General features: G+C 44.8%; 1 protein-coding gene across 1 annotated transcript in view; it reads right to left on the bottom strand.

Moving 5' to 3' along the window:
* Nucleotides 1-17,342, bottom strand: part of LTBP1 (latent transforming growth factor beta binding protein 1) — a 1,238,788-nt gene that overhangs the window by 116,797 nt on the left and 1,104,649 nt on the right. The window contains exons 28-30 of the mRNA XM_085612185.1: nt 15,963-16,106; nt 11,005-11,175; nt 10,182-10,268 (exon numbers count right to left, since the gene is read on the bottom strand). Coding sequence (XP_085468311.1) covers nt 10,182-10,268; nt 11,005-11,175; nt 15,963-16,106 — 402 coding nt within the window. The remainder of the gene's footprint in view (nt 1-10,181; nt 10,269-11,004; nt 11,176-15,962; nt 16,107-17,342) is intronic.

The raw sequence follows: 17,342 nt of genomic DNA, 5'->3' as shown, positions 1-17,342 counted from the left end.
AATAGTGGCTTCAGTTATTACCATGGAGGATTCATTATTTAGTGTTAAGTCATTGAATAGCGCAGTTAAAATGGGATAAAGTATAGGTGAAAAGCTGTGAACCCATCAAGCCCTGGCGCCTTAGAGCATTTCAGTTGTACGATCGCTTTTAAGACCTGTAAAGCATAGCTAGCTTGAAAGAGGCTCCGTGGGGGAGTTTAGGAAGATAGTCCAAATATGCTGTTTGCTGTGGTAGAGAGGTGTGGTCTCCAGTTTACAAGGATTGATAGTATGTATGGAATCTCAGGCCTTGGCCTCGGTAGTGATGCACAGTGCACCTATTTCTATGATCTCCTCGATGTGTCAGCACTTCTGATACGCTTGCAGCTTACGTCCCAAGAGAGTGCACAGTTTATTACTGCCATCATGGAAGACAGCCCCTATCTACTAGGTATGTAGCTTGCTCTATCTAATGTTTGAGTATAGAGTTCGCCCCTCATAGTCGTTATATTTACATTGATCCATACCCACCTTAAACCCCAAAATATAAAAATGTATATGCATAAATATTTAAATACGTTCTACTTACTTGCAAAATACTTACATTTACCGCATAAAAAATTACTTATATTTTCATGGTAAAAGGCATCCGTCGTAAAGGCATATCCATTGTAAAACAATTCATGGTAAAAGACTTTTGCCGCAAATGCATTTTTGTTGCAAAACATTTGTTGTTAAGGCATCTTGTTGTTTAGCCTTCATCGTTAAGGATGTTTCCAAAAATACACTTAAGCCTTACTGCTTCTTGAAAAAGGGTCCCCCTAATGACCTACTAAAGGGGATCCTAAATGATTCATTTCTCTACCTCCCATGTTTTATTAAGGGACAAGAATTATGTGGGATTCTTATAGACGTAAACCGTATCGACGGATCTTTCAATAATGAGTGATTCTGTTGAGAGGGGCTCCGGTGATAAGTTCCCACCTCTCCCTCGCATTGGAGCATGTGTGCCATTAGGCCATGGTCTAAGAGAAGTTTGAATAAATTAGTCAGACTCCTTTCGGGCAATGTCCTAATCTCTTATCTAGAATGATTAGGACAATCCTAGTGTTTGTGCGAAGTGCTGCAGAGTAGCGAGAAAAGTCTATGGTAGGAGGGTGTCGGGGGGGTCATGCATACAACAGGCCCAGGTCATTCACCAAGGTCTGCCTCTGGGATGATAAATCTAGGATCCCACCATGCCATTGTTGGGATCTGCCCAGAGAGGCATTCAGAGCTAGATTAAGATCCCCTTTGATTCCTAGAGGACCCAAGGCAAAATCACTGAGGATTGGAAGACTATCTTTCAATAACTCCTCCCGTCCTCTATTGAGGGCATAGACTGATGCAAAGCTCATTGGTCTGCCCTCTGAAAGGCTATTAGTCAGCACAACCATCCATATTTATCTGTTTTAGAATCCTTTTCAATAAAAGAGCCTCTAGTGCTATTGTGTATTGCCCTTCGGCTCTATCAGAAGAGGAATTTGCATGCTATTACGTAGGAAAAAGTCAGGATTTCAGTTTAACTCTATATCCCCACAAAATGTGATTTTCCGGCATAAAGCAAATATTGGTGTTTGTTGCTTTAAGTTTCCCCAAGATGCCAATTTGTTTTGAAGGATTATTAAAGCCTCAAACATTATAGTTTACAACTTTTAGTATTAAGTGGTTAAACCTTTTTTTATCATATCAGGGAGAAATTTGCTTCTTATCATGGCTCCAGATATGTCGAACCAGCCTGCATTTACTTGGTTTCACTGCTTGTGTTTCCGTGACCGTGGCCTGATTGGCCAAGTGATCCATGAGCCTTGTGATTATGAAAGGGCGCCGAATGGCCTAATGATTGATGTAATCTCTGTAAAGTCATGTGTTTTTATGGATAATACAAAGGCTATTTTTCATATACCCTTGCATGGAGTTTCTTCTTTGGTGTGCCTAGTGTGTCGCTGCTGTGTGAATGTGTTGCGCAAACGCTTTACAGATTGCCTCTGGAATAAGCCTGACTGCCCTTCCAAGCTACCAAGGGGGTGAGCAGGTTTTATCTTCGGTGTGTAACTCCCTTGTCCTGACTAGAGTGGTGGTTTCTGCCTGGCTTAGGCGCATGCCCTAGCCAACTAGAAATCCAATTTCTAACATGTGCCTTCAAAGAGATTGTGCCTTCTTAACGTGCCTTAGACATGAAGGACGGCTTTTTGGTGTATTTTATGAATGCAGGCTAGGACATCAGGAGTCCTTTCCCCGCTTTGCTTAGGGGTATCTCTCATTGTGAATGGGGGCACCCCTGGGTTTCTTGAGGATGGCATCGAAAAGATCAAACAAGAATTATGGTTGATTGGCAACAGGAAAACTGTTAGGCATACCTCAGATGTGGATACAGTTCCAGCAAGATCTATTTTAAAGGTTTTCACATTTTTCTTGCACCAAAATGTATCGGTATTCAAGATGAAGAATTCGTTGTTGTAGTAGGAATATGCTACTTACCGGTATGCATCTGTTCTTGGCATGTAGAGCTGCAGATCTACACACTGTGCATAGTTCGCCATCTGGTGTTGTGCCCGGATGTTGCAGTTGTTTTTCTCTTGGAAAGTCTTTGGAAGTCACAGGGTATGTGACTCCTCCTTTGGATCGTATTGCGCATGGGCTTCGGCTCCATCCTCAGATTGTTTTTCGCCAGCAGAGAAATGATGGAGCTTTGTAAGAAACATGTGTGCTGTATCTAAATAAGATAAAACTGGAACAGATAAAGATAGCCGGGGGAGGCGGGTGGGCGTGTGTAGATCTGCAGCTCTACATGCCAAGAACAGATGCATACTGGTAAGTAGCATATTCAGTTCGAGGCACATGAGCTGCAGATTACACACTGTGCATAGATTGTGTAGCAGTACCCCCTCTTAGCGGCGACCACCAGTATCTGTTGCAGTTGTTTGAAACAGTGTTTTGAGGACAGCCTGGCCCAAACTAGCTTGTTGCTTAGTTTGAACATCTACACAATAGTGTTTAGTGAAAGTGTGCGGTGTAGCCCATGTAGCTGCTTTGCAGATATCATCTAAGGTGATGTTCCCTAAAAAAGCCATGGAAGCCCCTATCTTACGTGTAGAGTGGGCTTTAGGGGGAACAGATAGCGTTTGTTTTGCTTTGTGGTAGCAAATCTGTATGCATTTAACAATCCACCTAGCTATCCCAAATTTGGAGATGGGGTTGCCTTTGTGTGGTGGTGACAAAAGACACGAATAACCGTTTGGTCTTGCGAAAAGGTTGTGTTCTCTCGATCTAGTAGAGTAAAGCTCTTTTGATGTCTAGGGTGTGCAGAGCTCTTTCTGCAATGGTTTGTGGCTGCGAGAAGAATACGGGCAGTTCCACAGATTGATTGAGGTGAAAGGGAGAAAAGATTTTAGGAAGGAATTTTGGATTAGTGCGGAGAACAACCTTATTATGATGCATTTGCAGAAAAGGTTCTTGAATGGTGAGTGCTTGTATCTCACTGACCCTTCTGAGGGAAGTAATGGCTACAAGGAAAGCTGTTTTCCATGTTAAAAATTGAAGCTCGCATTTATGTAGAGGTTCGAATGGAGGCCCCATTAGTCTTGTGAGAACGATGTTTAGGTTCCACACCTGGCACTCTAGGGGGAATTATTCTTTTGAGGCCTTCCATGAAGGCTTTTATGGCAGGTACTCTAAAGAGGGATAGATGCTGTCTATTTTGTAGATACTCTGCTATGGCAGCAAGGTGTAGTCTAATAGACGTGTAGGCTAGGTTGCATCTTTGTAGGTGTAGTAAGTAGCCTATGATGTGTTGGATAGACACATCCAAGGGATTGATATTATTGTTGTGACAATAAATCACGAATCATTTCCACTTGGCTGCGTAGCAAGCTCTAGTGGTAGGACGTCTAGCTTCTTTAATGATGTTCGTACAGTCAAGGGGAAGATTAAGGTAGCCAAATTCTAGGATTTCAGGAGCCAGATCGCAAGGTTGAGCTGAGCTGGGTCCGGGTGTCTGATCTCTCCATGGTTCTGGGTTAAGAGGCGTGGAGAGAGGTGTAATTTTTGGTCCAGAACTACGGAGAGTTCCAGCAATGTGGTGTACCACAGTTGTCTGGCCCAAGTTGGAGCAACTAGGATGAGAGTTAGGGAGTGTTGCTGTAGTTTGCGCACCACTAATGGAATGAGTGGGAGAGGCGGAAAAGCATACGCAAATTTGCCTGACCAGTTCATCCATATCGCATTGCCTTTGGACAATGGGTGTGGATATCTAGTGGCGAAGCTTGAGCATTTGGCGTTTTCGTGGGTGGCGAAGAGTTCTATTTGTGTTTGCCCCCACGTTTGAAAGAATGGTTGAAGAACTTGTGGATGAAGTTCCCACTCGTGGATTTGTTGAGTTTGACAGCTCAACTGGTCTGCAATGGTGTTTTGGACTCCTGGGACATATTGTGCTAGGTATGGCCCACCTCCATATGGTCTGTGCTAGCTGAGAGAGCTGCAGAGTATGTGTGCTGCCCTGTTTTTGGATGTAGTACATTGCTGTCATGTTGTCTGTGCGGACTAAGACAGCCTTGCCTGAGACGTGTGTTTGAAAAGCTTTCAGGGCTAGAAATATGGGCAGTAACTCCAGATGGTTGATGTGGAGTAACTTTTGTTGAGGTGTCCATCTGCCCTGCATGGTGTGATGTAGTAGATGAGCTCCCCAGCCGGAGAGCGATGCGTCCACTGTTAGAACTATTTGAGGAACCGGCTCTAGGAACGGTCGCCCTTTGGAAAGGATTTTGGTGGTCCACCACTGCAGAGAGCGATGGGCATGACCGTCTACCAACACCAGATCTGTTAGTTGACCTTGAGCTTGGTTCCATTGGCGTGCTAGGCACTCTTGGAGAGGACGCATCTGGAGTCTTGCATGAGGTACAATGAATATGCAAGTGGCCATCATCCCTATAAGTTGCATAAACACTCGGGCTGGAAGTGAGTGTTGAGGTTGAACTGTGGCGCGAAGAGCTTGTATGCTTGCTATTCAGGCAGGGCTGGGGTAGGCTAACGCTTTTGAGGTGTCTATGGTGGCACCGAGGTATTGTTGTACGTGGGAGGGATGCAGATGGGACTTGGCGTAGTTTACTGTGAAGCCCAGGTCGTGAAGTTGTTGGATCGTGGCGTGAGTGTGTTGTACACACTGGTTGTATGAGCTGGCTTTTATAAGCCAGTCGTCTAGATATGGGAAGACGTGGATGTGTTGTCTTCTCAGGTGTGCAGCCACTACTGCTAGGCACTTGGTAAACACTCTTGGGGCTGTGGTGACTCTGAAGGGGAGTACTTTGAATTGGTAGTGGTGACCGTCCACTACGAATCTGAGAAACTTCCTGTGAGCGGTGTGAACGGGAATGTGGAAATAGGCGTCCTTGAGGTCTATGGTGGTTAGGAATTCGTTTTGGGAGAGCAGAGGAAGCACCTGCTGGAGTGTGACCATGGGAAAATGGTCTGAGTGTATGTATTGGTTTAGGGGTCGGAGATCCAGAATGGGCCTGAGAGAGCCATCTGTTTTTTGGTATGAGAAAATATAGGGAGTAAACTCCCTTGTTTTGTTGGTGGGCAGGAACTAGTTCTATTGCATCTTTTTGTAGGAGGGAGATTACCTCCTGCTTTAGAAGTGACAAATGTTCCTCTGACATTGGGCGCTGTTTGGGTGGAATGGTTGGGAGGGTAGATGTTAGCTCTAGGCAGTAGCCTGATTGGATTATTTGTTGTACCCATCTGTCTGAGGTGATGGTAGCCCAGACAGGAAGGAAATTGTGGAGTCTGCCCACGACTGGAGTGCAATAGTCTGGGGGAAGTGGAGGGAAGTCACTGGGTGTGGGTGGAGGCAGAGCGGGAGGTGTTAGTTTTGTCTCTACCTTTGTTATTGTTACCTCTATAACTGCCTCTTTGATAACCCCTAGTGAAGGTGGATTGGGTAGGGGTTTTGTAGGAAGTAGAGGCGCTGTCGGAGGAGTAGCCTCTGGTGTTGCTTCTAAAGGAGGAACGGCGAAAGGAGCGCCTGGGAGCTTGCGACTGCAAGGCTCCCATAGATTTTGCCGTGTCTGTGTCCTTCTTCATTTTTTTGAGGGCTATATCGACATTAGGACCAAACAGATGTTTCTCATCAAAGGGGTGGTTGAGAATGGAACTTTGAACCTCAGGTTTGAAACCTGAGATGCGTAGCCAAGCATCCCTACGTAAAAGGGTGCTGGTGTTAATTGCCCTGGAGGCGGTGTCAGCTGCATCGAGGGCACAACGAATGGAAGTGTTTGTAATGTTTTTGCCCTCTTGAATCAATTCGTTGGCCTTATGTTTATATTTATCAGGGTGGTGTTGCATGATTGTCTCCAGCTCATCATAATGTGCCCTGTCATATCTGGCTAGGAGCGCTTGGGTGTTAGCGATACACCAGATGTTGGCCACATGGGACGCCGTCCATTTACCAGAGGCGTCTAGGAGTTTAGACTCCTTATCTGGCGGTGGTGCCTCACCTGATGCCTGGGAATTGGCACGTTTCCTCGCATTGGAGACTACCAGGGAGTCTAGTGGTGCGGGGCCTTTAATATACGGTGGGTCTATTGGGGCGTCTTTATATTTTTTCTCAATACGTGGGTTAATGACCCTGGCCCTAACTGGGTCTTTAAAAACCTCTGGTGCGTGCTTAATAACTCCCTTAAGCATCGGCAGGATTGAGGTAGACCTGTGTGCAGTGTCAAATGTATCTAAGAGAAAGTCCTCCTCTACGTGGTCTGTGTGGAGATCAACCCCGTGGTAGCGGGCAGCCCTATGGAGTAGTTGGTAAAAGCCCATGGTGTCCTTTGGGGGGGGAGGGTCTAGAAGGGTAAAGCTCATCCTGCGGGATTTTAGGGACGTCTGAGATGTTGTAGTCTTCCCATGGGCCTGGGGAGCTTGTAGGAGTAGGGTCCCCTGCTGGTTGGTTGTCCGCCCCATCCCCTGTGTCGTAGATAATGTCGTCATCATCATCCTCATCTGGAGATGGTGTAGGAGAATGATGAGGTGGGGGAGGAGAAGGAGGAGGAGGTGGAGGAGGAGATGAAGGAATCCTCAAAGGGGAGGTGGCAAAGTCTCTCCTTTTTGGTGGTGGAGCTGGTGCAGGCTTGTCCAGTGGTCTTTTTCTGGTGCTAAGCGACAAATGGCCAGTCTTTGGATCTTTAACAAGGGTTTTTTGGTAAGGATGGGGTCGAAACAGTTTGTCTGTAAGGGGCAGATCCTTCGGTGCCGATGGTGTCGGAGCCGTGGGTTTTTTAGGCGTCAATTCGGCACTGGTTCTTGGTTTCGAACCCTGGGGTTTAGCAGTGTCTTTTGACTTCCTCGGTTCCGAGGTGGCTTTCGGCTTCGAGGTTTGGGAGTCGAGGCTTTTGGGCTTTTTGCTCGGCTCTGAGGGTGTTATCGGTGCAGAGGAGCCAGTGCCCGTCTTCGGCGCCGAGAGCTTCGTGTCAAGCTCGGCACGGATGAGGAAAGGGGCGTTTTCTTTTTCGGTGTCGGTGCCGATGATGTTTTTTCGGCACCGAGGGTAGGCTGGCTCGAGCCCGAGCTGCCTGAAGGCTTGATGGGCTTCTTGACCGGGCCCGGAAGCGAGGTATGGGAAGCAGTCTTTTGGTGCGTACCTAGGCCTGAAGGCGTGACCGAAGCCTTTTTCAGTGGCGTGGAGGGGGGTTTAGGGTCTGGGTCGACGTCTGTACTCACGCCCCTCTCTGCCGGAGTGATGTCCTCGACGTCGGAGTCGTCAGCTTCAGAGGCGCTGACGAGGCCTTCTTCGGTGTGATGTTGTTCCGGGACATCGACGCCTTCTTCGAAGATGTCATCGGGGATCTTAAGTCGACGAGTGAGCCATTGTTCTCCTTGCTCGTCGGTCCCGGATCGTCCTCTTCGATCGGAAGGAGGCGCAAGCTGGACAGTCCCTTGCCTCGTGTTCTGGGTAGACGCAGAGGTTGCACACCTCATGGAAATCGGTGTGGGGAAACTTCGACCCACATCGAGGACACTTCTTATATGGAGTCCTTTCAATCAGCAGGACCAGAGCCCAGGTAGGCCCAAAGGCATTCGTCGACGAACGGAATCGAAGACTTAGGTTGTTGAGAGTTGCGTCGAATGTTGGAGAACGCGATCGAGACAATACTGTCGAAGGGGGGAGGATTGCGCGCCGAACAGGAAAACTGGAACGGTTCTGAACTGGAACGCGAAGAACACATCCGAGCACGATGACGGAAAAAAACAATCTGAGGATGGAGCCGAGGCCCATGCGCAATACGATCCAAAGGAGGAGTCACATACCTCGTGACTTCCAAAGACTTTCCAAGAGAAAAACAACTGCAACATCCGGGCCCAACACCAGATGGCGATCTATGCACAGTGTGTAATCTGCAGCTCATATGCCGCGAACATTTATTTTCTTCTGTATGTTGCTAATGGTCATTACAGCCTGACCCACCTTTTTGTCTAGCTCATTGACATCGCATTGCATAGCCCGTAGATCATGTTGAAGATCAGTTTTGAATCCCTTGATATCTTCCTTGAGTTTTTGGAAGACGTGAAGAAAGAGGATCCACTAAATTATTCTCCTTCTATCTTCTGCAGCCATTCATCTTTTGTCTGACATTGTAAGGCTTGTTTGAAGAATGTCTTGATTTTGCAATCATTGTTATGAGTATCAGGGGGAACATGTTGATAGGACAAAACATGTTGATCAAGAAATCCAGCAAGCCAGGGGCTTCAAAGATCCCACACCAAGGTCTCCTGTTGACAACAGCTTCGACTGGGTTGCTCTCTAGAGTATCCCCTGGCGGACATGGCTCTCATGGAGGCCAGCTAAGTCCCCTGCATTTTCGCTGGTCTCAGTGTGTGGTTCTCTAATGCAGAGTCCTCAATCATGGGAGTTAAAGTGCACCCGACAGCAGTCCTCCTTAATCCCCTGGGTCTCAAGGAAAGGGGGTGTGCGGAGTGCTGTCAGAAATGTCCCAGGAGGGTGAATGTCTGTTAGGAGTTTCACCCTGCCACTCACAGTGGAGCAGGCACAGCCCTCCCCAATCTGACACACTGGGCTCCAGGTCTCTGCTTTCTTGTTTTGATCAGCTCCAGGTAGGGAGTGTGGACAAGGCCCGTCTGTGTGTCTGATGTCTTTGTCTCTGCTGGGTTCCAGGGCTCCGAGAGGACTCGGCCCAGTTGCTCAGATGTGTGCCCCATTCTGACACTAAGGGAAGCTTATAACACAAGGGGTCAAATTCTTCCACAGGTGCTGTTGGGAGCAGAAGTAAGCATGGTCTTACCCTCTTTCTGAGACTAAAATGCTCCATCGCAGTCCCTCTTAGCATGTGTGTTCATTTATTCCACTGACTCTCCTTTACCTAGTCATCATTTTGCTGCTATGGCCCGAGGGTGAGCTCTAATGTTCACAAGGCCCTGGCTCGTCCTGCTGCCAAAGTTCAACACCAGGAGAGGGGCCCAATCACTCTCCCCTAAGGTTGCACTGTTAAGGTGCCATATGGGACCCCACCCAAGTATAATCCAGGCAAGAGCCACCACCTCCTGCGTAGGCCAAGACACAGAGATCCAGACGTGCTTAGCCTGCTCCCACTTCCAGGTCACAAACCAGCTCCACTGTGGGGACTGGATTCTCTTTCTAGCAGGGTCCCCCGCCAGATTTGCTCACACAATCAGATGCAATGTCATGGCAGTGCTACAGCAAGTCCAAGGGTCTCGGTGTGTGCGGACTTATAAGGCTGGGCACAATCATGCGTCCACCTTGTTCCAGGCCATTGTCACGCCCCCAAATTATGATTTTAAACCACAAATTGTAAAACCCCTTCAGTGCTGTATGACTAGCAGTTCTGTAGTAACCTCACACTTGCTCCAGCTCCACTAGCATATACTAAGGGAAGATTTTTGTTCACCTCATTTAGAAGTTTTATCTAATGTGACAGTGAGAAAACCTCTTTCATGGGTATCAGTATCACAGTAGGATGAGCCAAACTAATAATAACAATACTGCTTATATGTATTTCCTGTCCATATGAAGGAAGCATAGGCTGGTGGTTCTGAGAGACAAATTAAATTCAATTTATAATACTGAGGTATTAAAAGCATACAGTCCCACTGATAGGGAGCCACCTCTTCATAGATGATTGCACCTCGGCACTGACCTTCATATTGCGGTGCACTGTCATCATATGTTGATTCTCGAGTAGGGATGAATCCTTTTCCTTCGGGACACATTGCTTTAAACTCCGCTGGTATCAAAGATGAAAGAAAAGTCATGATTAAACATATTCGTTTCTAAGAACACCACCTACACACCCAAAAAATATGCCACACAGGTAGTAAAGCCACCTTTTGTTATACCCTAACTGCTGGGCATTGGCATTTGACCAATTTAAAGTATGCTTATATGCAAAGTGAAAATGACTACGGCACACCACTCTGCCACCCAATGTTAACTTACTAACTAAGCCATTGCCACCGGCCCTAGAGGTGGAGTATAACACTTTAGTCACAGTATCATTAGACAACTTGACCACAGGTCACTTGTGGAAGGCACCTTCTGATGTCAGTGATATTACAAAACAAAGCTGGAAGTCTGTGTGCAATACAAATGCTAACAATATAACATAACATAAGCTCATTGATCATAATGCCTCACATGAAATCCAGAAATTGGCATTGGATGGATGTTTTGGGAAACACATTATTATGATAACGAAGTCAGAATTTTACAAACTTAATTTTGGCAGGCCAAAAGAAGAAAAAGAAAAAGATATCTTAGACCTCCACAATTGATTTGAGTAAAACTGGAATGCTGAGAGTGTATTTTTGGGTTCCTCTTCTGCTTGCCTCACCCTGCATTGGCTCTGTGACCAATCTCCCTCCCGTCAGTCTACAATCTTGGTGTACACAACTCTCCAAGGGCAAATGAAGAACAGAGCCAACCACCCTCAACTGCCATCACTTAAAAGAGGTTGTCTTTACCAGAGTCAGCGACAGGGCAGGGGAAGATTTCACAGTTGTCTCCCCAGCCAGCCCCCAGGGTGCAACAGCACTCCTGTTTGGTGATGTTGGACGTCAGCACATTGTCGCAGAAGTTGGCATCATTGAGGTTATAGTAACATTCCTTTAACTCATCACTGGTCTGGCTGTCACCTGAACACGAGACAACAAAATCAGAAAAAAATACTTAAGTAGTAGCAAGGGCTATTTCTTCAATCTCTGAGAAACATTGGTCGATATACATGTACATGATTGACAAAAAAACAAGACGAGCCCTTTGAAATCATTAGCATATGTAGTTTTTCTATATATATTTTTTGAACATTTTGATAAGTCAGTCGTACCACCCAGATGTCATCGAAGCAGGGTGCAAAAGTACCTGTAACACAACACAATTGACATATTTCAACAACATATTAAAAACTGTTTTAGTACAAAGAACTCAAAGAGGTACTTCCAGAGCTTTCAAAGAACAGATCATGAATTATTGTTTTCAGTTTTTGTTCAAAAGGAGTAAGTTACACTCTTGGAGGTCAAATATCATTTGAGGGAAGGACCTCAATAATTTAATCATTGCACTAATTATTAGTGAGCTATTATTTAGCAGCTAGATCAAGTGGCAATCAGAACATAATTGGTACCTAATATTGTATATTTGCTTATGAAACTAACAGAAGATACGACTAGAAGTTTTAGAATCTGAATGACAAAAAATGTAAGGGTGAACTGACTGATTATACTACAGGACAGTTGAATGAGTCTATGGCTTACATTTGAGTAACTTAATATATTATTTTATTTTTCAAATTCTATGTAGTGCCACATGTAGCCCTCTAGCGACTATGATGTAGTAAAAGTGAGCAACTAGGGAATGGAGTTAGGGCAGGTGGAGTCTAGTTAGATGTGCAGCGTGCAAGCCCTGACTGATCGCTGCTCTGGTCATTACAACTGTTCTGTGGAATGGCAATCCGAAGAGCTCAGTCTTCTGAAGTTTCCCGAATCGTAGGTGGCTTAATTGTCATCTCATGCTTGATTTTAGGCAGTTTAAATTCCGGGACCCTGGACACAGTGATCGACTGCCATTTTTGAGGAATTTGAAAATCCTTTGTGAAATAAGGTGGAAGTTGGACAAACATAGATTACTAGGGGAGTTTAGCATGGAGCTTTAAGAAAAATTGGGCCGTTTGTTCCAATAGGCCTTGCTTATTGCACAGGGAATTTTCTATTTCACACTTTATTCCAAATGGGATCAGTGCAGTCCTTTCAAAGGCAGCTTAACACTGTCGTGTTTCCTAAGATATAAGGCAAAAACCAAAGGAAATGATGGACAGAGTGTTGAACATTGCAAGCACTCACCCCCAGTCAACTGATCTGGGTTTAATCCATCACCGTTCTTTAGCCCACTCTGCCATCCCAGTTGAGACATGGCCATATGCAAATCAGTCTGACCCTGTGCCTCATGGGAACAGTCCAGCCCGAACTGCTAAGCCATATTTCCTTTGGTTTTTGCTTTGTTCGCCATAAGTTGGCAGGGTATGCTCAGACGTGAGTCCCTTGCTCACGTTGCCACTGGATTCAAGCAAGCCTGGCTGAAGACGGTTGAAATGCCAGAAACCGGTCCTAGGAAGCTTGTTTCCGGTCCAGGGAAGACATGGCTTGGCAGTTCGGGCTGGACTGTTCCCATGAGGCACAGGGTCAGACTGATTTGCATATGGCCATGTCAGAACTGGGGTGGCAGAGTGGGCTAAAGAACGGTGATGGATTAAACCCAGTTCAGTTGACTGGGGGTGAGTGCTTGCAGTGTTCAACACTCCGTCCATCATTTCCTTTGGTTTTTGCTTTGTTTGCCATAAGTGGGCAGGGTATGCTCAGACGTGAGTCCCTTGCTCACTTTGCCACTGGATTCAAGAAAGCCTGGCTGAAGACGGTTGAAATGCCAGAAACCGGTCCTAGGAAGCTTGTTTCCGGTCCAGGGAAGACATGGCTTGGCAGTTCGGGCTGGAATGTTCCCATGAGGCACAGGGTCAGACTGATTTGCATATGGCCATGTCAGAACTGGGGTGGCAGAGTGGGCTAAAGAACGGTGATGGATTAAACCCAGATCATTTGAATGGGGGTGAGTGCTTGCAGTGTTCAACACTCCGTCCATCATTTCCTTTGGTTTTTGCTTTGTTCTCCATAAGTTGGCAGGGTATGCTCAGACGTGAGTCCCTTGCTAACTTTGCCATTGGATTCAAGCAAGCCTGGCTGAAGCCGGTTGAAATGCCAGAAACTGGTCCTAGGAAGCTTGTTTCCGGTCCAGGGAAGACATAGCTTGGCAGTTCGGGCTGGACTGTTCCCATTAGGCACAGGGTCAGACTTATTTGCATATGGCCATGTCAGAACTGGGGTGGCAGAGTGGGCTAAAGAACGGTGATGGATTAAACCCAGATCAGTTGACTGGGGGGAGTGCTTACGGTGTTCAACACTCCGTCCATCATTTCCTTTGGTTTTTGCTTTGTTCGCCATAAGATGGCAGGGTATGCTCAGACGTGAGTCCCTTGCTCACTTTGCCACTGGATTCAAGCAAGCCTGGCTGAAGACGGTTGAAATGCCAGAAACCGGTCCTTGGAAGCTTGTTTCCAGTCCAGGGAAGACATGGCTTGGCAGTTCGGGCTGGACTGTTCCCATGAGGCACAGGGTCAGACTGATTTGTATATGGCCATGTCAGAACTGGGGTGGCAGAGTGGGCTAAAGAACGGTGATGGATTAAACCCAGATCAGTTGACTGGGGGTGAGTGCTTGCAGTGTTCAACGCTCCGTCCATCATTTCCTTTGGTTTTTGCTTTCCTAAGATATATTCATAGTTTGGCTGCCATGTATAGTTTTTGTTATCTGTGTTTTTGGTAGCCCTGTGAAGACCATGTTGAAACTTGTTGCTCCACCTAATAGTTGATTTTGAGCCATGGGTAGTTTTTCCAAAGGTTAAATAGACGTGTATTAGCAACTTTGCGCAACTCATCTTGGATGCCAATAATATGCCATTGTTGAATATGTTTCTTACTTACAGATATGTGGATGAGGGGATTCCTTGGCATGTGGTCTACTTGAATTGAAGCTTGGTGACATCTCTTCCTTCCAATACCTTTTATCCCTGATTATGTTTCATTTTCACATAGGAAACTTGTTTTTTTTTTTAATTGAAAGGTGTATTGTAGGCATTCAGTGTTTCTTTGGTCTATGTTGTGTTTTTGGCTGGCTTACGGATTTGTTATTGAGTTGGATGGTAGTTGGGAACTGGAACAGGAAGAACATTGTAGTAAAAAAGCCCTCTGGAGCATGTACAATGGTAAATGATGGAGTTGAATGGCAAGGTCCTGGTGAAATGCTCCATGGTACTCTTCTCAATACGCATCTGGTGAGATCAACTGTATTAAATGCATGCTGAGCGGTTGAGTATTAGAGTGACATGCTTGTCTTACTCCAGAGTTTGGAGGAACACCTTCAGGATAGTCACAAGTTCAGGCTTTCTTCCCAGGACTGGCCACAAAGTTTATTGTATGTGGTTTGAAATGTTGATTTTTTTTCCACGTATACTGTTAAATTTACGTCTCATCTCTTCTTTTGACATTTGGCAGGGTTAAGGCGGGTTAGCAATTAGTTATTAGCAAGTTGCACCTTGAGCATTTTCTATTGTCTCCTTCAGGAGAGCACTGAAAATGACATGCTTTTTATGTATGGGAACAATTTTCTTGTAGATGAATGCATATTTCATGCACATGTTGTCAGCCCTGAGCATAATGCTTTATGTGCCCTTCACAACCTCTATGTTAGGTGCTTTAATACCAACTAGTTGGAAAGCAGAGAGGAAACCTTGAAGATATACAGATGTCTAGAGAGGGAACAAAGAAGATTGCAGCTGAGTGAGATGGAGTCCAAGATTTTTTATAAATTTATGTTAAAGAAATCTCTGAAGCTTCATAGCGCACAATAAAAACTTAAAAACTTCTGGAATAGCCATTTCCTGATAGGTGCTGAAAAGGAATTTTGTCTCTTATCCTTCCTTGTTGATGCATTTGGTGAAGTAATTTTTTTGGGTCTGTTGACTGGGTTTTGCAAACCTTATGAATAGTCTTTGATCCACATGACATTTATGACTAAGTCAACAGGACCTCTTCACCTAACAAAGAGTGGGACACTTGGCTAAAAAGATCAGCAATTAAATGCACGAAATACCCCTGGAACTAGACAAGAAATAATAAGATGATGAGGGTCAATCCCAGTGTGCACTGGAGAGTTTATTATCAAAACAATTATTGTTGTGGATGGGAACGCTCAACTCCTTGTGGCCCACCGTCAAAGCCACAATAACATCCAAAGATTTCAATATTCAAGAAGGAGCGTCACATATATATATAAGTTCAACAATCAAATATTGAAGTCCAAAAGAAAATAAAGGAAATCCGGAATTCAGGATTTATCGGGCCGGACTGAGGACGCTTGAATACATCGGGAAGACAACTATTGTGATCATAGGAGAGATTTACACAATATAGACAAGGACAGAGGACTATATTTGGAGGAAACGGTTATATCGAATCTGGTTGACTTTGAAAAGGAATAGTTTTCTATAAAAGATTGGTTGTCTGATCAAGAATAGGATGATGATATAAAGACTTCACAGATTAGAGCCCTGATGATGTCCTAAAGGAGGATGAAACGCATTGGCTGTATAAACATTAATGTTTGTGAAGTTGGATGACATTTGATGGCATGACTATCATTCAAAATAAAGATCAGAACATGAAGCAGATATCCTAAGGATCTTCCTTTATTTTCTTTTGGACTTCAATATTTGATTGTTGAATTTATATATATATGTGATGCTCCTTCTTGAATATTGATGCCCCATGAACTAAATGGTAAGCTTTTTTGTGCATCTTGTTTTTGCAACCTCTTACCTTCTGACTCACGGAAGCGGCAGTGTCCCGTCATTGGATCATATTCCTGGTTCTCATCCAAGCACAGGCACATGAAGGAACCTTCCACATTTTCGCAAAGGGCTTCTCCGCAGACTCCACTAAGAATTTCGCATTCATTTACATCTGGAAAAAGTGAAACACATTGATTTCAGCACTCTCTAGGGTACAGACAGCACTCCACTCTTCCATTAGTGTCTCGCCCACCATTACCTGCTGGAAAATAGCAATGATTCCCCCAATGAGAAGACCACCTGATTGGTAAGAAAATGAGCTAGGTTAAGGAAAAAAAAGAGTTGATCTTGCACTGTAGGGAAACATTAACCTCGAAGCAGTTCCGGTTAACCAAATAGGCAAAGTAGACACCGACCTATAGGCCTGACTCAGTTTAGGGGCCCTGCGACAATGTATAGAAATAATATTGATTTGATCTTGAAAGAAAATTACAATCAAGTTTTCTTAAATATTGTTTCCAAAAGATAGAAAAAAATTAATCAACTCTAAGAAACGAAAGCTTTACATTAAAGACTCTATAGAAAAAATACTGTATTAATGTACTTTACCCATTAACAACTTAAAGTACATAAGCCAGAGACATCAGATTCACATAACAGTTTGACTCTTAAAAGCTCATCTTCTGGCTAGCTGTCAGTTTGTAAAAAAAAAAAGTGCACTAGGTGTTAGGAGATCATTTGTGAGGGTAGGCCCGAAATTTCGCTGTCTATGGGCCTCCACAGGGCTTAATTCGGCACTGCCTCGGATTTGGTAGCAATCCCACTAAAGGAGAGCCACGAAGCTGGTCAGCTGTGTCATTTCCGTTTTCATTTCTCTGTCTTCCAGCCAAAAGTAATGAGCGCATTCTGTCACATTTCGCTCTGTCTTCATAAGACAAAACTCTCACTGAAAAAGTTACCTTGCGCCAAAACATACATTTAGTAAACAGTTACATTTTATTCCTCATGAGACTCTTCCAAGAGCATTTCAAATAATTGACTGTGAAAACCTATTTGATCATCAACATTCTTCTTCAATTTCAAGAAAGCTGCTTTGCATCAACAAGGCTTTATTATAATTTAAGAAATATCAGCTTCCCTAATTAAGTTCATGTGTGTTTATAAAAGCAATCATACAACTGGAAGAAGTATTGTTGCTGTGGAGCAGTCTGGCCAATATGCTTGTGTTCAGCGTGTACTATCAGTTATCCCAATCCCACACTGCCGACTGGCCAGACAGGAGCAGTTTAGCTATTATGCGCATACCGACCAACCATTATTTAATTGTACTTCAGTCCAGAATGAAATTAACCAGGCCCCACACTATCCAAATCCAATTTTTTGACAGGAAGACAGACATTCAGGCCTC

Source organism: Triturus cristatus, chromosome 6 (assembly GCF_964204655.1).
Source record: "Triturus cristatus chromosome 6, aTriCri1.1, whole genome shotgun sequence".
Lineage (NCBI taxonomy): Eukaryota > Metazoa > Chordata > Amphibia > Caudata > Salamandridae > Triturus > Triturus cristatus.
Note: the sequence above shows the minus strand (reverse complement) of the source record. Positions and strands in the feature narration are given on the sequence as shown.